Here is a 25,785-nt window from a genome sequence, read left to right as displayed (position 1 = left end):
ATGGAGTCTCGCTCTTTTGCTCAGGCTGGAGGGAAGTGGCATGATCTCGGCTCACTGCCACCTCTGATACCTGGGTTCAAGCAATTCTCCTGCCTCAGCCTCCCGAGTAGCTGGAGTTACAGCCATCTGCCACCACGCCCAGTTATTTTTGTATTTTTAGTACAGACGGCGTGTCACCATGTTGGCCAGGCTGGTTTCAAACTCCTGACCTCAGGTGATCTACCCGAACTCCCAAAGTGCTGGGATTACAGGTGTGAGCCACTGTGCTCAGCCAGCAGTTATTTTTAAAAGCCCACAGCTAACACCTTATTTGATGGTGAAAGGCTGAAAACTTTTTCTCTAAAATTGAGGAAAGGCTGCTAAGTGATATAAGCCAGTTACACACCCACACACACACACACACAAACTGTACGATTCTAATAAAGTAGTCAAATTCATGGAAACAAACTAGAATAATGGTTACCAGGGCCTGGGAGGCAGTGGAGAAAGTTGTTTAATGAACATTGAGTTTCAAATATGAAACTTAAGAAACATTCACAACCATGTAAATATTCTTAGTACTATTAATTGTATACACTTAAAATGATTAAAATGGGCCGGGCGCGGTGGCTCAAGCCTGTAATCCCAGCACTTTGGGAGGCCAAGACAGGCGGATCCCGAGGTCAGGAGATCGAGACCATCCTGGCTAACATGGTGAAACCCCATCTCTACTAAAAACTACAAAAAACTAGCCGGGCGCGGTGGCGGGTGCCTGTAGTCCCAGCTACTTGGGAGGCTGAGGCAGGAGAATGGTATAAACCTGGGAGGTGGTGCTTGCAGTGAGCTGAGATCTGGCCACTGCACTCCAGCCTGGGCGACAGAGCAAGACTGTCTCAAAATAAATAAATAAAATGATTAAAACGGGTTTTTTTTTTTTTTTTTTTTCTTTTCACAGTAAAGCCAACCTGACTGACTGCTGGTGCCTATGTACAATTTTTTTATGTAGTAGGTCTAGGGTGAGCCCAAGATTTTATGTATCTAAAAAGATTCAAGTAATGCTGATGCTGACCTGGCCCAGCTTCAAAATATCATACCTTTAAGATATTGGTCATAATGCTTTTCTTTACAAAAATCCTAGAATTCCTGAGGAGTTAAAAAATAATAAAAATAAAAAATAATAAAATTGACATTGACATTGCCAGAAAACCAGTCAGTAAATTATCTTAGGTGAAATCACAGGCCTCATTGGGTATATTTTTAGGTTTTCTAAGACAAGTAAGTTATTCATGATCTTACCTGGCTTATGACTCTGGCCAGTGACATTCACCATATATATATTTTAAACATTTTAGTGGCTTTATTTACTGTTTGAACCACTAAACAAACACATGTTCCTAGAGTTGAAGAACTGCAGAATCTTTATCAAAGGTGTTTTGCAACTGGAGAGAGGTGATGGAAACATATGAATGTGTTAAATGCCACTTACACATTTTAAGATAGTGACTTTTATCATGTGAATTTTACCTCCACAAAAATTTACGAGTCTCGGTCTTCTTTGCTGTGTTTGACTCCTCGTTAACTTCTACCAAGCTTCTAATTTTTGTTGTAATACCCATCCCACAGTATATGTGTACACTAAAGATCTCCAAACTGAATACAAAGGAGTAACACACAAATGTGTAACTAGGGCAGGTTCTTCTGCTATGGACTTACTGCCCTCAAAAACCACTTAAGGCCTGGTGCACTGGCCTATGCCTATAACTGCACCATTTTGGGAGGCTGAGGCGGGAGGACTCCTTGAGCCCAGTGGTTTGAGACCACCGTGGGCAACATAATGAGACCCAACCCCATCTCTATAAAAAATAAAAAATTAGCCAGGCATGACAGTAGATGCCTATAGTCCCAGCTACTATGTAGGCTGAGGTGGGAGGACTGCTTGAGCCCGAGAGTTCAAGGTTGCAGTGAGTTGAGATCACAAACCACTGCACTTGAGCCTGGGCAAATGAGTGAGGCTTTGTTGTTAAAACAAAAACAAAAAACCAAAAGAAAAAAAAGAAAAAAAAAGCTCTATGCAAGGAAAATTTATTTCAGCAAGTGGAGATGCTAACCAAACAATCTTTCATTAAGATAAAACAAAAAATTGATTTTCAAAAACACACTGAGCAAAGGACTCTTCAATTAGCACAAGTACTCTGAAATACTACTTGTAAATTCATAAGGTTACCAATATTTACATAAAAAGCATTTTGTGTTCCACTTATGTACAGAATGAACTAAGTGGGGAAATAAAAATAGTCCACTATGTTTTATGTTTATTAAGACTTGAAACTGCATGTTTTAAAGAAAAAGCGTTAACTTAGTATTGGTATCATATACAAGTAAACATTTATTAACAGCAAAATATTATCATTTTTATTTTTGCATATTATTCTCAAGTACACATTTACAACAGTATCACACTTCCTACATGAATTCTCCATAGTATTTTAAGTACTTTACAATTTGTACAGTGGAAGGGACATACGATATTTAATACACTATTTTTCAACCAAACAATAATTTATGTCCTTGTAAGATTTTGTACCTCTTTAAAACTTTCAACTTCAACATCCACTTTTTTAGCTTTGCTAATCAAATTAAGAATTAAAACCAGCCTGCAAATAATAACAGTATATAACATTAAGCACAATTTCGTTTCTGTCTTTATACAAACGTTCTATCATATTTACTTGACCAAATGCTTAATTACCTTTTAAAGGTTTCAATACTGTGGTTAAAAACAACTGTGTATAACTCCAGACTATATGAAAAACATGAAGTATGTAAAGTGTTGTTCTTTACCTTTCTGTTTATTTTTAAAATATAAATAGCTAACTATTAATTTTAAGGAGTGCTTTAAAACTCTTAAACTTTCACTTAAATACTTCCTTTTATATTACTTCAGGGAGAAAACAAATTGGAAGCAGATTTAAAGGATTCTCAAATACAAACTGAAGTTATCAAGAACAAGATAATGAAGGACAGTAACAATCAGGTAGAAACATGTATGAGGGCTAAGAAGTCCTAACAGATTTTCAAAATCCATTATATGGTTTTGGTTGGTACTAGGTTTAAATTCATGTATGACTAAACCACTTCAGAACTAGATCAAATTAATCTAACATGTCAGAGGCTGTCAATCACCAAATATTTATATTTCCTAATCCTGTAACTTTTGAATTGGTGGCCCAGAAGGAGAAAACAAAAACCTGACAGCATAAGTTGAATGAAGCACCACCATACTAAAGCCAGAAGGTAGCTGTAATGTGGTTTAAAAAAAAATTCTAATCCCCGAAAATATTCCAAATACATAGGTACCAACAGCCAAATTAAGGAACCTAAAAATGTATTTTCCATTCTCCAAAATTCTTATTAACCAAATTCTTTTTAATTATATGAATTCATTTTATATTATATCCATACATGTTATTAACTGCTTAATAACTTATTAACTCTCAAACAATAAAATTTGGAAAGTGATGTATGTTCCAAATAAGGCCACGGATTTTCATTACGTATGTTTATCTTCTAATCAAAATCAACTTAACTGTTGTCTTTTTAAAACTTTACTCAGTGTAAAATAAAAAGCAGGATAAAGTTGCTAATTTGGAATTAGCTCTCATTCTGTTACATGGTACCACCACTTTCCCTTAGTCCTCTTTACTTTGCAGTGAGACAAGAGTTCCTTCACAGGATTCTCAAAAACTAAGAAACCTATGTCTGAAATAGCTTTCCAGGAAAAATTTATGATATGAAGCTGAAATTGTAAGAAAACATTCTATCTAGAAACATCTTACTTTCCATTTTTATCTATCAAAGAGTATTAGAAGATTTTTACTCTTCCTAATGTCGTTCTTTTCAATTCTTCACCTCAAATTTAGTAACTCTGAATAGTAAGTTATGAAATGCTCTCATGCATCCCTGGATCTTTCAGGTTACTGTAAATTTTCATAAGTTTAAAATTTGTGCTGGTGTGTGTAAATATGTAATAAGCAACAAAGATGCATATACAAGATTTAGAGTTACACACCAAGTTTCAAAAAATCCTGAGTCCACAATTTACCTCTAAAAGACTAAAAGTCAGTATGCAGTAAGTCTCGGGTGTTGGAATACAATGCAAGACAAAGCAGTACAAAGAGAAAACAAAAGACAAAAATAAGCAAAACTTTTCAATAATACTTTTTAAAAGTTTGCTGTGCTGACAAAAGATGTAAACACTAGTAATGAAAATTAAAGGAAGTACATTTTGTCTGCTGAACAAAATGAAATTTAAACATAAATGTAGTCAATATCCTATATTAATCAATGCTAGAAGCTCAAATGTAAAATTTCATCATCATGTAATATTAAGCAAGACAAAAAAATTATTACGTTTTGCTAACTGGACTTGACAGTAAAATCTCCCATTTATGTTAGCAGATGTCTCCAATGTGAAACGTTTGTGTAGGAAGAAATGGGTCAAAAATGTTACTTTTGTAGTTATCAATCTGATTTTGTCTTAGAAGAGTACCATCAACATGAATAAATATGTAAATAAATAGTAAAGCTTTTAAGACTGAAAATTCAGTATAGAATCACAAATTATAAGCAACTTGCTTGTTGCTATTTTTCTCATCTATTAAAGAAACTGAATAGGATTCAGGACACCCTATTGAATAAAATGTAAAGAAAAGTGGACTAGAAGCAATAATTCTATTTTTACACAGCATAATTCAATGTATAGTAATGGATGTGAACAAGACTGGCTTTAAAAAACGAATTTTCTGCTTCAAGGCCAACATCTTTACAAGCTTGTAGACACAATGTTAAGGCAGGCCAACTTCTTTATGATGTCGCATTATGTGCTGGTTCTTCTCTGAAGGTCTTCGGAAGCCTTTCTTGCAGTACTCACACCGATGAGGATAGTCTTTTGTATGAATGGAAATAACGTGCCGTTTAAAGCCTGAGGCATCCGTAGTGCTATACTCACAGTACTCACACTGATATACTTTCCTGCCACTGTGTGTCTTCATATGCTTTTTAAGCTCATTTTGTTGCCTAAATCCCTTTCTACATCTCTTACACCTAAATGGAAGATCCTTTGTGTGAACTGAGAGAATATGGCGACTTAGAACAAATGGGTCTGCAATCTTAAAGTCACAATGTCTACATTGGTGCATTTTTTTACCTTTGTGGACAGCCACATGCTTCTTGAGTTCTGAAGGCCTGTGAAAGCCTTTCTCGCACATCTCACACTTATGAGGATAGTCTTTTGTATGAACTGAAATTACGTGTCGTTTCAAATCACTTGAGTTTGAACTCTTGTGGTCACAATGCAAACACTGGTGTGTTTTGCTTTCTTGGTGGACAAGAGTATGCTGCTGCACTTCTTTGGTATCTGAGAAAGTCAGAAGACAAATATCACACTTGAATGGCATCTCTTTACTATGCTTTGTTTTTATATGTGTTTTCAAGTTAGAAGAGTCTGCAGACCTATATTCGCAGTACTGGCATTGGTATGGCTTCTCCCCTGTATGGATTCGCATGTGCTTTTTGAGTTCCGATGGGTGTCGGAAACCTTTACCACACTCCACACAAATATGAGGAAAGTTCTTGCTGTGGACTGCCAAGAGGTGGCGATTCAATAACCCCTGTTCAGCTGTCTCATATTCACAGAATTTACACTTGTGCATTTTGTTGGCCCCTTTTTCCTTGTGCACCATTTTGTGAGTAAACAAAGCCCCCGCATGAGAAAAATGCTTCCCACACTCATCACATTCAATGGCCTTCTCTGCCTTGCTGGTCAGCTTGTGGCTCTCCAAGTGGTTATGTAAACTTATCTTCTTGTTGGTAGTGTAATCACAGTCAGTACAGTGGTACTTCTTCTTGGCAAGGTGTTCGGGATGGTTTTTCATGTGTCTTTTCAAAAAACCTCTCGACTTAAACTTCTTCCCACAAATCATGCAAGGATAGACAGTCAAAGGATGACCATCAGGGCCAATAATTATTGCTAAGAAAGGAAAAGAAAGCAGTATGAGTGCTTAATCAAACTTCTGGTTTCCTCATGAATTTAAAGCTTGTGTTCTGAACATTACCGGGCAAATACTTTTATTAACATTCCTTTTACTGCTTTTCACTGTTAAGAGTTATAGTAATGTCCTAATCAAGAGAAGTGGTTTGGTTCAGTATGAATCAATCTCACCCCTCCAGCTTAAAAAAATAAATCAATCAAGCAGTGATAAAATAACATGAATTTAGAAATGTATAGCAAATAACCCATAGAAATCAAGGCCAGCATTTCTTCTTTGGTGACTGACTCCAAGCCAAATATATGCTAACAGTAAAGCTTAACTGCACCTATAAATAAATTTTAATATGCAAAGAAGCATTCAAAACAACACAGGATAGTAATCTGTCCTGTAAATAACCTAAGTACTTCTTCCACTTCTCTGTAAATAATACCTGCTTTATGGTGGTATACGTAGATCCATGTAATTTTGTTCACTTAAAGTTAGGTAACATTTTAGAAATTTATTTTCCTTTTCACTAAATCACCAGAGGATTTTAATTCTTTTTCCTGAATGTTTGAGGCACAACTGTTTCTTTTTATCCAAGAAAATCATTCATGAATATCACTGAATTTTGAAATGTTTTCTTTCAAATTCAATACACAAAAATACACGTGGCCTAGCAGCTAAAACTCTATCATAATACTCCTGTGGAACTCACCTGTTTGGTACTGCCTGGAATCAGGTCTTCTCTTTTTCTTTGGTTTTTGTTTAGCCAGTCTGCCAAGGCCAGTAGACTCATCTACGTGCAAGAGAGCACTTGCAGTGCCATTCCGGTTTTCAATTCCATCAGAATTATTACCTAATGATGTGCATTAAAACACAAAATTACACAACATTATAAATTCTAAAGAATCAGGAACTCTTTATTAACAACAAGAAGTCCTGACATTCACGAATGACAGAAAGTCCTTATTTTTTATTTTTATTTATTTATTTTTTAATGTATCTTTGAGACAGAGTCTTGCCCTGTCACCCAGGCTAGAGTGCAGAGGTATAATCTTGGCTCACTCCAACCTCCTCCTCTCAGGTTCAAGCGATTATCCTGCCTCAGCATCTTGAATAGCTGGGATTACAGGAACACACCATCATACCCATCTCATTTTTTTGTATTTTTAGTAGAGAGGAGGTTTCACCATATTGGCCAGGTTGATCTTGAACTCCTGACCCCAGGTCATCCACCTACCTCAGACTACCAAAGTGCTGGGATTACAGGCGTGAGCCACTACCCCTGACCCCAACTGCAGATAATGTGTTTTATGGGCATATTTATGGCAAGACCATGGGCAGTGCCTAGCTTCCATATCTAGCAGCATGTTGCTCTACTGGACTCCCTTATTACTTCCCAAAATTGTAAAGTTATGAGTTACCTATAAACCAAGATTTAAAATGTCAGACTAAAAGCTCCCACACTTACGTAATAAAGGCATGAAAGTTCATGTTAAAATTAAAGGCAACAGGGAGACTATGTAATCTTCCTCTACTTTTGCTTAAATCATGAAACCCTAAGACCACAGAAATCACTTTCAACGGAGAATTAATGTTCAAAAACCACTCAATCCTTCTAGCTACTATGTAAGTTACCATAAGCTGCTGCCCATGCAATTGGCACGAAGGTTTTCATTTCATCCTCATCAATTTGCTGCTCATGCACAGCAGCTGCTGCTGCTGCAACAGCAGCATCCTCCTCTCCTACGATCACTTCCATATAAACTTCATCAGCAATTTCAGCAACATCTAAGCACAAAATAAATAAAAAATTTTTTGTGACTAGGTTTACAGAGATCACACAGAAAAAATACATTAGTAGGAAAAAATAAACTGGTTGAATTAATCATTCGTTTCTTGGCTTTCACCATAATTAGTTTATAAAGCAACAATGAAAACATACATAGTCACTGATATGTTTCCTTGGAATATGGCAATATAGTAATCTCTACAACAGTGTTGCTTATTTTTTTCAAATATTGGCTGCATTAAAAAAAAAATAAAACGCAGCTTGGGCAGGGCACAGTGGCTCACGCCTGTAATCCCAGCACTTTGGGAGACCAAGGTGGGCGGATCATGAGGTCAAGAGATCCAGACCATCCTGGCCAACATGTTGAAACCCTCATCTCTACTAAAAATACAAAAATTAGCTGAGTGTGGTGGTGCATGCCTGTAGTCTCAGCTACTTGAGAGGCTGAGGCGGGAACCTGGGAGGTGGAAGTTGCAGTGAGCTGAGATTGCACCACTGCATTCCAGCCTGGCGACAGAATAAGACTCTGTCTCAAAAACACAAAAAACAAAAAACACAGCTTATAGAAAGATAAAACCCTCTCCCACAAAAAAAGCCACATACTGGCACATATACATCACGGAATACTATGCAGTCATAAAAAATAATGAGATCATGTCCTTTGCAGGGACATGGATGAAGCTGGAAACCACCATCCTCAGCAAATTAACACAAGAGTAGAAAACCAAACACCACATGTTTTCACTCATAAGTGGGAGTTGAACAATGAGGACGCATGGACACAGGGAGGGGGACATCACACACTGGGGCCTGTTGTGGGATGGGGTGCAAGGGAAGGGAGAGCATTAAGACAAATACCTAATGGACGGTGGGCTTAAAAACCTAGATGATGGGTTGATAGGTGCAGCAAACCACCATGGCACATGCATACCTATGTAACAAACCTGCACATTCAGCACATGTATCCCAGAACTTGAAGTAACATTTTTTTTTAAAAAAACCACATACTTAAATCTTCATCTTCTTGTTGAGAGTCATTGACAGTCATATAAACCATCTTTTCCCTGGGAACACGAATACTGCTGTTCTGATCAAGTAGTTCAACTCCATGATCATTTTCAGGCTCACTCTCCACAATGTCTACAGTTCCACCTATCAGAGAAGATGAAAGCTCCAAAAATTATTAGAGAGTTCATTTTCACATATTTTGCTTACATGTTTTCACATATTTTTATATTACTAAATCAAAAATATGTCTTGAAAGTTGTCTTTGAAAAAGAGTTCAAATTTTCCAACCTAAATAATCTAAACTAAACGCTAAATATCAATGAAAAAAAGGAACCTGTTTATTTTTTTGACACCATTTGGTTGAAACATTTGGATGATGATGTATAAAATGCTGACGGCTTCCTCTTACCTAAGTCATCTTCTCCAGGGTCAGCTTTAAAAATGTATACCTTGATGACTTCAGGACAAGTGCCATCCACTTTACAAGGATCCATTTCTGATTCTGCATCGATGGTCACTCCAGTGGAACCATCATGTTCTATTTTGCCAGCATCATCCACTGAAAAGGCAGAAAACATATCATCAACAATAACAGCAGATGCTTTAAAACTTAAGAAAACTAATAAAAGCACATACATCATCTTTGCTTGTCATAAAGTAAAAGCATACAATATTACAAGTATTCTGCTTTATTTTTTGAGATGGGGTCTTTTCTTGTTCTGTCACTCAGGCTAGAGTACAGTGGCACAATTACAGTTCACTGCACCTTTGACTCCAGAATTCAAGCAATCCTTCCGCCTCAGCCTACTTCAGTAGCTGCAACAACAGGCGTATGCCACCATGCTCAGCTAATTTTTTTATTTTTTTGTACAGACAAGGTCTCACTATTTTTCTCCGGCTTATCTCCAATTCTTAGGCTCAAGCAATTCTCCCACCTCAGCCTCACAAAATGCTGGGATTACAAGCTTGAGCCACAGAACCCAGTTTACCAATGTTCTTGAAGATCTGAGAAATAATGCCCTACTAGTAAATTCAGTACACACTAGTCCTAATATATTTTATGAGCATTACCTAACATTCAGTACTTCTGAATACAATTGTCTTATCTGTTTCTATGAGAATCATAAACTTTTTAAAAATCAAAATATGGTTGCCAGAAACATAAATTCTGGCTGGCCGTGGTGGCACATGTCTGTAATCCCAGCACTTTGGGAGTCAGAGGCAGGCAGATCACCTGAGGTCTGGAGTTTGAGACCAGCCTGGTCAACATAGTGAAACCCCTGTCTCTACTAAAAATACAAAAAAATGAGTTGGGCATGGTGGCAGGCACCTGTAATCCCAGCTACTCAGGAAGCTGAGGCAGGAGAATCGCTTGAACTTGGAAGGCAGAGGTTGCAGTGAGTCAAGATTGCACCACTGTACTCCAGTCTGGATGACAGAGTGAAACTCTCAAAAAATAAATAAACATAAAAATAGTTGTAAATTCTAATATTAATCTGTTTAAACCTAATACTACACACATATGCATTTAAAAATACACACACACACACACACACAAAACATATACATGAGTTCATGGAAGTAATGAGTCTGGGTCTACTGCTGGCAAATAAGTAAGATGTAGGGCTTAAGTATCTTCTTAAATGACTTAAGGCAGCCTGTTTCATGTTTATGTATTAAAAAAAAAAAAAAAAGAATCCTTACTTACCAATAAAGTGAATATATGATTTCCAACAGTGGGCTCAGGGTATCTACAACAAACTTTTAAGTGTTACACAGTAAGGGAATTAAGTGTGCTGTTATGCTTGGGACTTCAAAATTTTAACAAAAGTAAAACATAATATCTAAAAAAAACACACTCTGGATTGCAGTAAATACCAAAAATATGACCCCCATATAATGTAACCTTACATTACACACCACTGTGGGCACTGACTACTATCTTTAGCACAACAGAAAGTGTGGCACAAACAATAGCCCAACAGAACAATTTAATTTATCACAAAAGTCAGATTTTTCAATATTCAGTCCATTACAGAAACACTGAGTAATGTTCTCTCTGTTCTGGGCCCACCTGGCCTGTATGACACAGCAAGAGACCAACCACAGAGGAGCAGGACCCCAAGAAGCTTTTTCATTTCCCCTTTCCCATTTTAGTTTTCTTTTTGTATTCCTCTGCTGAATATATTTCATTAACCTTTTGGCTAGATATTTATGTTTAATTCAATTAAACAATGATTCACAACTATAAATCAGACTCTGGGCAAGTATTAGAGGTGTAAACTTTAAAAGAAATTGACCCAAGGCCAGGCATGGTGATTCGCACCTGTAATCCCAGGGCTTTGCGAGGTGGACGTGAGTGGATTGCTTCAGGCCAGCCTGGTCAACATGGCAAAACATGTTTTTTACTGAAAATACAAAAGCTGGGCATAAAGGCACATGCCTGTAATCCCAGCTTCTTGGGAAGCTGAGGCGCAAGAATCATTTGGACCCAGGAGGCTGAGGCTGAGGCACAATAATCATTTGAACCCAGGAGGCTGAGGCTGAGGCTGAGGCACAAGAATCATTTGAACCCAGGCCAGAGGCTGCAGTGAGCTAAGATCTCACCACTGCACGCAAGCCTGGGCAACAGAGAAAGACTATCTCTGAAAAAAAAAAAAAAAAAAAAGGTAATGGACCCAAGAAATTTATAATTCAGTGAAAAAGCAGACAGATGAACAGATGATTATTTTAAAATGTGATCATAATAATGTAGTTACTTTTTATTAAGTGATTACTGAAAGCATTACTTAATACTCATAATAACTCCATGAGGAAGTGCTATAATACTGTCGACATTTTACAGTAAAGCAAACTTGAATGATTTATCTAAGGTCACACATCTAGTAATTGGCAAAACCAGAATTCAAATCTTGATCCATGTAATTCACAAGAAACAATCATCAACCTCTGGTGTTTGAAAAATGCTGTAAGTTTGAGCTGTTAGAGGCAATAATAATTTTTTCTAAAAATAAAAAACAATATAACAAAAGATGGTTTCCATTAGTGCAGAGCAGATAAATGCACTCACAATTCAACTACAATGAGTATTACTAGAAAAGGCAATGGTGATAGTTTTGACTACTTTAGGTTTTAAATTCTTAGTCTTAACTTTTAACAGTGGCTTATAACACAGAATTTAGATTTTGAAATCTTTGCATACTTTTCAAATTCCCCATCTTGTTCTTCAAAAGATCCAAAACTGTATTTGTCTAATCAAAATTCTCTAAAGCCAATGTTAAAGAAACAAAAATACAATGACAATATAATTTGGTTTCTTACTAGGAATTACAGACTACTTTCAAATAGCATCTCCTTGTTACAAACATGGATATTATAAAATCTAACTACTTAACCCAGGATATGAGAACTTGAAACACTGGGCTACTAAAAGCTACTAAAACTTAACTATTTAAACACAAGATGTAAGAACCCAAAACAATGGGGAAAAAAGTTTTGTCTAATTTGGACACAGTAACATATTTTCAAATCACGTTTTAATATACATTTGTCTTCAAAACAAAATGTCACTTAGAAAGACACTAGCTGATTCCTTAAAGTAAATTTAAAAGATTACTTAGAAGAAAAAATTAAATTTTCTTTTTTTTCTTGAGATAGGAGTCTCACTCAATTAACCCATGCTGGAGTGCATTGGCGCTATCTCAGCTCACAGCAACTCCCAAGTTCAAGTGGCTCTCTTGCCTTAGCCTCCTAAGTAGCTGGGATTACAGGCATGTGCCAACACGTGTTGTCAATTTTTGTATTTTTAGTACAGATGTGGTTTTGCCATATTGGCCACGCTGGTCTTGAACTTCCTGACCTCAAGTGATCCAGTTGCCTTGGCCTCTCAAATTGCTGGGATTACAGGCTTGGGCCACTGCACTTGGCCTAAAATTTCTTTAAACATAAAATTATACTAATTTTGAACTCTCTAGTGCAATCTTTAATGTTAACACTGGTGTACATTATTTTTATTAAAACTGATTCGTTTTCCCATACAATGAAATAATATTTTATAAATTTTCAAGGTGTCCACAAGATAGTATTCGTATAAAACAGGCTGGGGAGTCAGAAATGTTTTGGCAAATGTTGCAAAGTGCAATAACAGCTGCCCCCCAAAAAAGTGAAGGTATCTCATGTAGACTGAAAGAGAACAGCACTTATTCTATGCAAAGAATACAGCAGGTAGGGGGACAGGACAGTAAGAGAGTACGTTCTTCAATACTGCTGCAGATCAGGCCATAGTGGGAAATGTGACCAACTGGTAAACCAAAACCAGGTTTACTGGAGGACTTTATGCACCAGGCAGAGGGGCTCAAACTTAATTCTGGTAGACTGCAAGTTTCTCGATCTGATTAAAATCAGAATCTGCAGGTATGGAATGAACTTGTATACACAAATAGACTCCAAGGTATCCTACTCTTGGGGATTCGTATCAGAGATCTGATAATTTCTGCTTTTAAAAAGAGCAGTCACTAAGTCAGATCAGTATTTTTGCTAAAGCATCCTGCTGACCTTATAAAAAAGCAGATTTGAAGAGATCAAGAAATGACGCAGAGAACTACAGCTTCAAGTACATTTAGGTGACAGATAATGAGGCCTTGAATGAGGACAAAGGTAGTACAAATGGGGATAAAGGCTGGAGTTGAGTCATATTTAAGAATAAACCGAGAAGACAGAATGAATGACATGTGAAGCCACCTACAGAATATTCAACTCTGAAAGTTGAAGATCAACACCAATTTGGAAGCCATCAGCAAAATGTTAACTAAAAAACACTTGAGATCATGCAGTGAGCATCTGCAGTGTAAAGAAAATAATGAGCTAAAGACACAGTCCCAGTGAGATTACAATTTAAGGCAGTGGCAAGAAAGAATTCACACAGTAACCTAAGTAGAAAAAGCTGGAGAGGTAAGTAGAAGGGCACGAAAGAAGCCAGGGAGTTAAAGGTTCCAAGTATCCTAGTAAAACCTGATGTAATAACACAAGCCAATGAGCTACAAAAGGGAGAGGTGAGGAAATGAGAAGGATGTCTGTCTTTATAACTCATAGCTTAATTTTTAGCTGGTCATGTTATCTCACTTTTCTTTGCTTCCTCAGAAAATGAATTATAGTTCTGCTGAGGAAAAAAATTGGTTACTGGATTTCCACTGGACTGCATTTTGTCTAAATTAATATCATAAAAATGGTACTAGTTTTTTGCTTTGCAGTCTTAAAATGCAAGCACATGGCTTGTGCCTCTCCATTCATTTAAATCGTCTCATCTTTCAAAACCAGGTTGTTAAAACTTCATTTACAACTAACCTCAGAAACAAAAGAGTTTACCTGATTTCTCTCTCCTAAGGCTTCCAACCAGACACCTTGACAATGGTATCAATCTGTCTTCTTAAAAAAAAGATCCAGTCACTTTACCCTCCTGCCCTAGTCTCTAGTACTCCTTTTCCTACCAAGTAAAATACAAATTGCACAGTCTAGCAACCAAAATCTGCCCAAACTGCTTTGATCTTTACAGTATTATTGCCCCCAATATCTCATGGGCCCCAAATTTAAGAAATACTATTTTATTATTTATTCCCTTATACTTCTTCAACTTTGCTCTAAAAGACAGCTTTTTCTTGAGATGATCCACTTTAATATTTAAGAAAGTATTTAAAAAAAAATTAGAGTGCTCAAAAACAACACCATCTGAAATACCAATAGAATTTACAAAAATATTATTCAGATATTTCTCAATGCATATATACAACTAAAAGAACAGAAAGAAGGACAAATACAAGTTTAAAATTAAAATTGAAATGTTACTTTTAAACAAAAATTTTATAGCAATTTGAACAACAAGTAAAACAGCTTAATTCCATGGCTGGTCATTCTAACTGTTCTCTTGCATATTTTTTCAACTCCTATGCCCCTGTCTGATTTGATAATACTTGACTGGCAAAACCACAAACCTACCTGATATAATTTTATGTCAGCATCTACATCTATGCAGCTAAGTCTAGACAGAAAAAAAAAAACAGCATGATGTAGATAGTGTCATCTTTAAATATATAAATATGAACCTTGAGTAGATGCTATTTGCCATATTTTTCTTAAAATTCCAATACTACCTGCCTGTTATCTTATTTCCCACCTTACCAAGAACCCAAAGCAGAAAGGATGATCCACTGCCTGCACCATCTGTCCTACTGCCAACAACTCAACTTTGTATTTCCTGCACATTGCCACAGACAAGCAGTATTCCTTTCTACTTAAAACCAATGCCCCCACATAAGCACTAAATTATACCTTCTCTTTTCTGTTTTTTTGCATTTTTTTTTCAGTTATCCCCTATACCACCAATTTATCTATCACCCTCTAAAGGAATATTCCCACCAGGAAATAAGCTTTTTCTCTTGAAACAACACTAAAACAAACAAAAATTCCATCTTCTCTTGATCCCACTTCTCCTGCAAGCAACTGTTTCGTATCTCCAGTGATTCTCATTGCACATTCTTTCTCTAAACTTATACTTCCATCAAGCTTTTGTCCATGATTTCACTGAATCTGTTCACCGAAGAAATACATGACCAACTCTGAGTCCTCATCTGACTTGCCTAAGTTGCCGCATTTGATGCAAATTGTCACTGTCCTCTCTACTGAACTAAGATCAATACATGCATTTCCTTTTTGAAGTCTATGATACAACTGAAACTGAAGTCTATGACAAAATGTCATCCTTCCAGCAAGGCATCCCTGACCATCTCTGAAACTCACAATCCTTTTGATTAAGCTCTTTTACTTTCCCAAGACACATTATAATACACATTTAAATAATTTTACGTATATACAGTCATACCAGAAGTCCATCACGATGAGGGAAAGGAATCTCTATTTTGTGCACTAATGTATTCCAAGACTTGACAATATTGTCTAGCCTTAGTAACTATCTAACATTCAGTTTGTTATATATATGAAAGAAGATCAATTAAATGTCTATTAATTCAAAACAGAAGATTTTAAAATACTCTTCTAAGAAAAATATGGGCTGGGAGAGGTTCCTCAAGCCTGTAATCCCAGCACTTTGGGAGGCTGAGGTGGGTGGATCACGAGGTTAGGAGATCAAGACCATCCTGGCTAACATGGTGAAACGCCGTCGCTATTAAAAATACAAAACAGCTAGGTGTGGTGGCGGGCGCCTGTAGCCCCAGCTACTCGGGAGGCTGAGGCAGGAGAATGGCGTGAACCCAGGAGGCAGAGTTTGCAGCAGCTGAGATGGCACCACTGCACTCCAGCCTGGGCAACAGAGTGAGACTCCCTCTCAAAAAAAAAGAAAAATATGATAAAAATAATAGGTAGGAACCATACTGTAAAGATATTATCTACTGTCACCTGCTGTAAAAGGTGAAAACATGAACATATTTGCATATCGTGACATGGCAAATATTTTAGTTAATATTTTGTAGACATTTACCATGTTACATAACCTTAATTTGCATGTTTACTCCAATTTTACATTAATTCAAAAATCACTACTCATTATTTTATCAGTTCTCCACTCTTGAGTCTTTTTCTACTAATTCATCTTTTGGTTTACGGTACCAAGTAGCAACTCTATCACACATGGGTGCTAAAATTTCTGAAATCATGGATGTTTTAAAATGTCTAACTGTGATTTTGACTTGAATAAGCTGTCTGTGTATAAAATTCTTATGCTATACTTTCCTCAGAAACTTTAGGCTTTGTTGCACTGTGTATAGCATTGAGTATTTTGAGGTGGATGACTATATAATTCTTGATCCTTAAGTTCACTAATATGATGATGATTATTATTAGTTTTCGCTGGGTACAGTGGCTCACGCTTGTCATCCCAGCATTTTAGGAGGCTGAGGCAGGCAGATCACCTGAGGTCAGGAGTTCAAGACCAGCCTGAGCAACCAGGTGAAACCCCATTTCTACTGAAAATACAAAAATTAGCCAGGCATGGTGGCAGGCGCCTGTAATCCCAGCTACTTGCGAGGCTCAGACGGAATAATTGCTCGAACCCAGGAGGCAGAGGTTGCCGTGAGCTGAGATTGTGACACTGTACTCCAGCCTGGGTGACAGAGCAAGACTCTGCCTCAAAAAAAGAGTTTTATTAGTCTCTCAATTTCTTAGAAGAAAATGAACTGCCTTAAAAGATTACAATTTTTCTTTTTTGGCACTAAGAGGAAATTCACATATGAGTTACTGTGGCATAGTATGTAAAGCATACAATCCAGTGGGTTTTCAGAGAGCTGTGAAAATTCACAGAGCTGTGCAAGCATCATCACTAATTGCAGATAATTTCTATCACCCTCACAAGAAATCGCTGTACCATTTAGCTACTACTCCCTATTCCACACAACACTATCCATGAACACTAGGCAACAATATACTTTTTGACTTTACATATATACCTATTCTAGATACTGCACACACTTCTTGCATTTTAACACAATGTTTTCGAAGTTCATCCATGCTATGGCATTCATCAGTGCTTCATTACTTTTTATGATCAAATAATATTTCATTAGACAGATACACCACATTTTATCAATTCATCAACTGATAGATATTAAAGTTATTGCTGCTCTTTGGCTACTATGACTAATGATGCTATGAACATTTGTATAATATGTAACCTGTTTTCTGGGCATATGTTTTCAGTTCTCTTGGGTATATCTGGAAAGGAGCTGCTAGGTCATATGGTAGTCCTACGTAAATTTAACTTTTCCAGGAACTGCCAAACTTTGTCACAGTGGCTGCAAAACATCAACAATTTATGCTTATTCCAAATACTTGTTTTCCTTTCCTTTAATACCCATCCATAGCAGATATAGGGTGGTATCTCATTCAGGGATTCCTTTTATAGTTTTAGCTGTCTTATTTAGACAGGTGACAGCTCTCTACGATCATAGATAGCTGTCTATGATCATAGAGATAATCATATAGCTCTCTATGATTTTACAGAGCTATCAATGATCTGTTTTGAGTCATTTTTGTATACACTTTGAAGTAGGGACACAATTTCAATCTTCTGCATGCAAACATCTAGCTACTCCACTACCATCTGCCGGAAAAACTATTTGTTGTTATACTGAACTGTCTTGGCACCTATGTGAAAAATCAGCTGGGTGACAGAGCCAGACTCCATCTTAAAAAAAAAAAAAAAAAAAAAAAGGAAAGAAAAATCAATGGGCCCTAGAGACATGTGGTTTTATTTTGTACTCTGCATTCTGTTCCACTGATCTATACATCTCTTCTTATGGCAATATTACACAATCTGGATTACTGCTGCTGTTCTGGTTATCTGTAAATATTTTAATTTCACCTTCATTTTTAAAGTATAGTTTTGTTGAATTTCAAGTTCTTGACTGGTATCATGCCACTGCCTTCTATCCTCCATGTTTTGTAATGAGAAAATCGCTATTATACTTTTTCAGAGACGATAACTTGAGCTGGGTGCGGTGGCTCATGTCTGTAATCCCAGCATTTTGGGAGGCCAAGGCAGCAGATCTCGAGGTCAGGAGATCAAGACCATCCTGGCTAACACAGTGAAACCCCCTCTCTACTCAAAATATATAAAAATTAGCCAGGCATTGTGGCACACGCCAGTAGTCCCAGCTACTCAGGTGGCTGAGGCAGGAGAACTGCTTGAACTAGGGAGGCGGAGGTTGCAGTGAGCCGAAGTCGTACCACTGCATTACAGCGCAGGCGGCAGAGAAAGACTCCATCTCAAAAAAGAAGAAAAAAAAAAAAGGATGGATGAAATAGAAGGAAAGGAAGGAGGGAATGAGGGAGGGAGCGAGGGAAGGAGGACTTGTATGTGAGAAGTGAGTTCTACCTTACTGCTTTAAAAAAATTATCTGTCTTTTGACAACATAAATGTCTTGTGTCTAGACATGGATCCCTTGTAATTCACGCAACTTCTTACAAGTGAAGATTACAGTTTTTCATCAAGTTTATGAAGTTTTCAGCTATTATTAAACTATTCTTTAAGCAATTTCTTTCTTCCCTCCCACTTGTGGTACAGTATATGTTGGTATGCTTACTTCATGGCATCCCATAGATTATATATGGCCATATTCATTTTTCTTCATTATTTTTTATTTCTCCTCAGACTAGATGATCTTAATTGAAGTTCCTTTAAGTGTTCTGATTCTTTCTTCTGCCTGTTTAAACCTACTTTTGAGTTCCTCTGGTGAAATCTTCATTTCAACCCCAGAGACTCTATTTACTTTTTAAATTCTGATTATTGATATTCTCCATTTAATGAGACATCATTATCCTACTTTCCTTTATTTCTTTACACATGACTTCCTAATTAGCCCTTTGAACAATGTAATAAAACTGATTCATAAGCTACTCTAGTAAGTACTGTGTCTGGATTTCCTTGGAATGAATTTCTGTGGGCTGTACTTTTTCTTGCGCATAGGCTGTGCTTTTTTTGGTTTTGTGCCTGTCTCATTTTTTGTTGCTGTTGAAAACTGAACATTTAAAATAATACTATTTGGCAACTGTGAAAATCAGATTCTTTGTTTCCCTAATGTGTGTTGTTATGACTGGTTACTGTTGCTTAGCAAACAACAGTACTGTGATTTTTCTAACCTAATCCTTTAAAGTGTATTTTTTCACATGTAGCAATTTAAAAGTCTAATTATATCTAGTTATATAAAATACATATTCAGCTTATGACTCGACAGATGTGTAGAACCAGCAGTTTTTGGCTCTTACACGCATGTTGAAACATTCATGCAGGCTGTTTATAGTTCTATACTGGGTTTTATTTGGGCAGCCCTTGAAGATTACCCGAAGTGTGAGTCTAAGGCCTTGCCAAGCTTTTCCTTATCAGGGCCACAGACCTGGCATTATCACATTCAAGATTATCAGGAATACGTCCCAGCTTTTCAAAGCCCTCTGGACTTTTCATTCCACTACTGGACTTTTCATTCCTTTTAAGCTTTAGTATATCTACTGCTTGCCCTAACTGTATCAACTGCCTCAAAAACCAGTGATGTTCAACAGTTGTCTCTAAAATTTTCAAGCAACAACCCAAAGGAGAAGGCTCATACTACAGAAGTTCAGAGTCTAAGTCAATTAAAATAGTCTAAGTGTAGTATTGGGTGCAGTGGCTTACATCTGTAATTCCAGCACTTTGGGAGGCCAAGGTGGGTGGATCACTTCAGGCTGGAAGTTAGAGACCAGACAAATCAACATGGAGAAACCCCATTTCTACCAAAAAAAAAAAAAAAAAAAAAATTAGCCAGGGTGTGGTGGCACAGCACATGTAGTCCCAGCTACTCAGGAGGCTGAGGCACAAGAATTGCTTGAACCCAGGAGTTGGAGGCTAAGATGAGCTGAGATCACAGCACTGGGGTCCAGCCTGGGTAAAAGGGCAAGACTCTGTCTCAAAAAAAAAAAATGGGTGGGTCTTGCAGGTCACCACCACCAAGTCAAATAATATCAGTTCTCTGAAAATGGCCCTTTCTTCCTCCTCCAGTAGCTGCCAAACTGCTGTTTAAAAGAAAAAAAAATTTTTTTTGACTCAGGGTGTCGCTCTGTAACCTAGGTTGAAGTGCAGTGGCTTAATCATAACTCACTGCAATCTTAATCTCCTGAGTTAAAAGGATCCTCCTACCTCAGCCTCAAGTAGTTGGCACTGCAAGTGCATACCACCATGCTTGGGTAATTTTTTAGTTTTTCTGTAGAGAGAGGGTCTCACTATGTTGACTAGGATGGTCTCAAACTCCTGGCCCCAAATGATCCTCCTGGCCAAGCCTCTCAAAGCACTAGGATTACAGGCATGAGCTGCTATATCTTCCCTGACTGCTCCTTTTTTTTATATCTGTCAGATGTCAGTTTTTAAGGCCAACATACAGCTTGGGAGAAGTGGATGTAAACACAGCAAATTAAAAGGGCACAGTCTTGCCAATATCCTGTACTCACTCTATTGCTACAATCATTTAGTTTTCAGAGAGCTGAAAAATGTTACTCTGATAATTTTTTTAAACCATTGTTCTCATTATTTTCATAAAAGAGAAGTTTTTCAGTGTTCTTTACTCTGCCATTTTCATTGCTGTACTCAAATCATTCCTAATTTCAGGAAAGCTTTCTTCCATAACTTTCTGTCATATTAATTGTTTTCTTCTTTTCTGTATGTAAGTTTTGCCTTCTGTTTCTCATGTCTGCTAATCTTGTCCATAATCATTTTTATGTCTGTTTTTTCACCATTTCATTTTGGCAATTTTCTAAAGCCCAATCAGAAGGTCTCCAGTCATATTAACACTAATCCACATTTATTTTATTACTGCTTTTATAGTCTCTTTTATGGATAACGTTATTTCTCCGTTCAGCTTCTTTCCTAAATTCCAACAGTTTGATTTCTATCTCCTTTGATTAGCTTATCTCCTTTTGAAACACTGCACATATGCTTTAAGATTTTCTAAATGTATTTTAGAGTTTCTACATGAAAATCATTAGTTTTAGTCTTATGAAAAAACACCTGTTTCGGCAAGGTATCAAAATTTAAAACAACCTATCTCCCTAAAATATCTTTATTCACTTTTCAGAAATCATCCCTTGTAGATACACACTTTTAAAATTCTTGCATTTGGTATCATTTTGCCAAATGGTTTTACAAAACAAAACAAAATTAATAGATAGCTTAAAATATATGTATATACACTTACTAATTATATATGTAATATATATCTAAAATATATGTATTTTTAGATATATATATCTAATAATGAGTTACAGAAGGATAAGCAAAATTAATATATGCAATGTGTATAAATATACAAAAAATATAAAATAAGTACAATAAACAAGTATTTTACCAGCCCTACTCTGCTCTAGTAGCCACTAGAATCATTAAACAAATCATCAAACTGTATTGATCCATAGGCTTTCAGATTAGATATGAGGATTGGGTTTCATTTATTCATTTATTCACTGAACATTTTTACTGAATGTTCACTATGACCAAAGTCATAATTTATTAGAAACACTACGTGGATTGCCAAAACAACTAAACTAGATGCCCTTTGGATGAGACATGATATGCACAAATGTTCAGCTATAAAGTTCACGTAAGTGTTCACTCCACAAATATTTTATACCAAATATGCACAGGTTTGAGGGGGACCTGTATTTGAGGATGATGTAATCAACTTAAAAGTCAATGGTAACATCTATACTGTAAAGACTATATAAAGAGGTTATGTTGATCTCCATAGCATTTAGGGAGTAACAGTGAGCACTTTTGTGCAGATATACTACTGTGCTAACATAGAGGACTCTGATCATTTTAAATGAGATTTTCAGAGGAGAAAAAACCTGCCACTAAAGACATAAAAATTAATAAGCTCTTAAATCTAATAACATATTTTTAAATGTAAAGTGTACTTAAAGACTGTTTTACAACCTTCAATCTATGTATTAAATAACTATATTAAAGAATTTAAAAGATATTACCATCTCTCATATTATGGAAAGCATTAAAGCTTACTGTCAATGACAGCATCTCAGTATTCTCTATATTAATATAAAATCAGACCACACTTCCTCTATACACTTTATGAAAAACCTGTCAATCCTAAGCCCTATAGAGTTTTAATTTAAAATGCAGCATCAGGAGATATTTTTTCTGGAGGAAGCAAGAGCTAGCACAAAAAAAAAAAATTGAAATAGCTAGATAAATTTGGCATATAAAAATATTTATTATGACATTTTCAAAGAGCTAAACACCCCTTACTCCCCCTTTTCCTGGCACACCAGGTTATAAAGGTTATGAAGGTCAAAACTGTAAATTATTAATCTTAAATATTTAAACACTTCATAGAATAAGTTTTTACACACAGAATAAATGTTTATTAAATCAGTTGAATGAGGCTCTTTAAAATCATTAAGCAGGTTCAGAGGGAGGTAGAAAATTATCATTATTAGAAAACTAGGCCATAATGGTATACTTGATCATATAAGAGGTAAATGCCTACTCTCCCTGTGCCCATGCAAATGCCTGCACAAATCTTTTGCTGTGCCATGCTCAAAGACACAGGACAAGGAGTGTAGGTGGTATTTAATATTAAGGGGAATGCTCTAAACTAAATCTACACTATAAAACTTCATTTCAAAGACCATAGTAATGAACTGGTCAATTAGGATAACTATTTAAATCAGCAGATAAATGACACAATGATTCTATAAGTCGTAACCATATTAATGTAGAAAATATACCTAGATATTGAAGTTAAAAATATTAGAGAAAAATAGTCAGAGATTCTAGCAACAGAACGACTATAGCAGCTGCTGCATAAGCAAAAGTATGTCCAATCATGTTCTGGTTGACAAAGTTATAAACACAATCAAGAAAGCCAGCATCCCATGAGGATCAGTGAGCAGAACATAAAACTAGTATGATGTAAAATTTGAAATCAATTTGAAACCTAAATAAATTAGTTGTTGATGGCCTTGGTGCAACCACTGTATTTCAGGGCATTCACCAGATTTAACTCCAAAGCCACCAATGAATTAAACACCAACAACAAAATCATGACTTTAAAGAGAAAAGGGACACTACGGTAGAAAAAAGGGAGAAAGTGAAACGACTACATAATAAAAAGACTTTAAAAAACTGACTACAAATCTCAGGGATAAATCTGAAGGTAACAGACCAATCATACTTTGTATGATTTCATAAGGCTCAATTCTGTTATTTTCATTCCTTATTTTTCTCATCTTTCTATTCTACGCTAATATAGAAATAACTCTATTCTGTACCATGTCACTTAATTATGATTTATCTTCTAGGATGCGAACTAAGCAACAATGCATGTAGGTTTATGATTTGTACTTTAATTTTACAGAAGTTAAAGTCAATAAAATTTCACCATTATTTATGTTATAAAATATGTTTCAAAAACATTAATTAAAATCACTGTACCACATGACTTACACGAAATCATTAGGTAGTCCTCACAGTTGGCTTTGTCATTATCTTGCTGGTCCACTGAGATCCCGCTGGCATCTATGATTGCTTCAGGGGCACAGTCTGCTACCAACACTTCTTCTGAAACTACGTCACTGGTCAGAGGATCAGTAATGATTTCTGCTTCCACTACACTATCATGGACCACATGTTCAACATGTCCAATGTCACACACATGCATGGATTCACTCGTTAAAACATGTTCTGGCATAGATATTGAGGCTGAAGTAATGTCAGAAGCTAAAACATCATCTGGGACTGTGCAGTGTGGTAAAGAAACTTCTTCAGTTACATCTGAGTCCAGCACTTGCTCAGGAATGATGACATTTTCAGATACATCTGCCTCTTCTAAGATATCTGAGCACTGAACATCCTCCTCTATGACAACATCTTCAATAACATCTTGGATTACAACTGAGTCTGGGTCATCAGGAACAAAGTTATGCACAGTTATGTCTGAATCCACAATATTAGAAACAAAAACTGCTTCTTGTACTTCCACAACAATCTGATCACCATCCATGTGTGTAGCATCAGCTCCTTAAAAAATAAAAATTAAAATGACAAATCTCAGGTAAGTATACATGACTAAATACAGTTTTTATTTAATTTCTACTGGGAAAACAGACTATGTCCTTGGTGTTCCTCAAACATTGAGACAATAGAGAATGAATCTATTTTTGATTCATTTAACAAACAGAAATTTTTAACATGAAAACGTACTTTACTCAACCCTAATCAACTAACAAGAAATAAAAGAAAAACAAAAAACCTTTGGGGCAATTACAGAAGAAAACCATTCATGAAATACTTTTAAAACATCAACATAAAAAATTTCCCACCCCACTGAAATAAAATCTTAAGAGATTTTTATATAAGTTAGGCAACAAATTCAGAAAACAAATATACCATTTATTCGCTACATGTTTCATTCATTTCTCTTCCTTTTTTCACCGTCTCCTTTCTCAACACATTATTTTTCTTTTATTCATTATACCTACATATTTCTTTTTTACCCTTCCTTTTTTCTCTTTCGGCCTTTATAATCTTCCCACTTTGTCCTGGTGCAATATCCCATCAATATCCACTATAACTTTGCTAATTAGAAAGTCATTCTTTGAATCTAAGACAAAAGAATCAGGGTAGAAATTAAGAGGACTAAAGAGAGGAAAGACATTAGGTTGAGAGGTTTCTATGGATAGATAAAATGAATAAAAGTGCAGCTGGGCTAGGTGGTGAAGGGTGGGGGTGGTTAGCGTAGGGCCTGCCCTAATTTTGCCAGGATATTCCACCTCCATCTCTCCTCCTCCTGTTCCCACTAACCCCAAATCCCAAGGTAGTTCCTTGGGAATATATATATAAAAGCATTTTTCTAGTGCTGGGCGCAGTTAAGCAATGAAGGTAGAAGGGAGAGCCAGTTAAAGCCCACTGAGATCAAATGACTGAACCAAGATCACACAACTTGCACAGCACATGATGCTCGGTAAATATTATTCTAAATGAACACCACAAATATGAAGAGAATTCATGTATCTTTAACACAAATATAACCTAATATGAAACAAATCAGGCATTATGGCTACTAGTGCATAGAGAAAAGCAAACATGGATGACATATGAAAAGCTATTCACATATCACAAGCAGTTAAGATTTCTTTTTTTCCTTCTCCACTCCCACTACCTCACTGGATTATCCTTAAAAAAAAAGAAAAAGAAAAAAAAGCTATTTATCTGATTAGTATTTCTGATTGTAACTCAGAGGAAGCTGAGTCCAAGCAGGTACACAACTCAATGATTGTGTACCTGTGGCAAAGTCCTCAAACACACAGCTTCTTCACCAAAAGTGATCAACGAGGGCAAAGCAACAACAGATGTTGCAGGAGTCTTTCAAGTAGTTAATACCCACTTAAATTACATGTTGAAAGAATGTTTGCTTTTATTTCTATACA

The 25,785-nt window shown here is 36.3% G+C and overlaps 1 protein-coding gene across 5 annotated transcripts in view; it reads right to left on the bottom strand.

Moving 5' to 3' along the window:
• Positions 1-2,347: 2,347 nt before the first annotated feature.
• ZFY (zinc finger protein Y-linked) overlaps positions 2,348-25,785 on the bottom strand; it is a 47,460-nt gene continuing 24,022 nt past the window's right edge. For 4 of the 5 annotated variants that reach the window (XM_031661108.1, XM_031661111.1, XM_031661109.1 and 1 more), the window contains 6 exons: positions 23,804-24,376; positions 9,221-9,370; positions 8,812-8,955; positions 7,650-7,802; positions 6,727-6,867; positions 2,348-6,007 (listed from right to left, as the gene is read on the bottom strand). In XM_031661108.1, coding sequence (XP_031516968.1) covers positions 4,824-6,007; positions 6,727-6,867; positions 7,650-7,802; positions 8,812-8,955; positions 9,221-9,370; positions 23,804-24,376 — 2,345 coding nt within the window. In that variant the 3' untranslated portion in view covers positions 2,348-4,823. The remainder of the gene's footprint in view (positions 6,008-6,726; positions 6,868-7,649; positions 7,803-8,811; positions 8,956-9,220; positions 9,371-23,803; positions 24,377-25,785) is intronic. The other variant, XM_031661112.1, reaches the window with a different exon arrangement.

This window comes from Papio anubis, chromosome Y, assembly GCF_008728515.1.
Source record: "Papio anubis isolate 15944 chromosome Y, Panubis1.0, whole genome shotgun sequence".
NCBI lineage: Eukaryota > Metazoa > Chordata > Mammalia > Primates > Cercopithecidae > Papio > Papio anubis.
The sequence above is the reverse complement of the archived record's forward strand: the minus strand, read 5'-3'. Positions and strand labels throughout refer to the sequence as shown.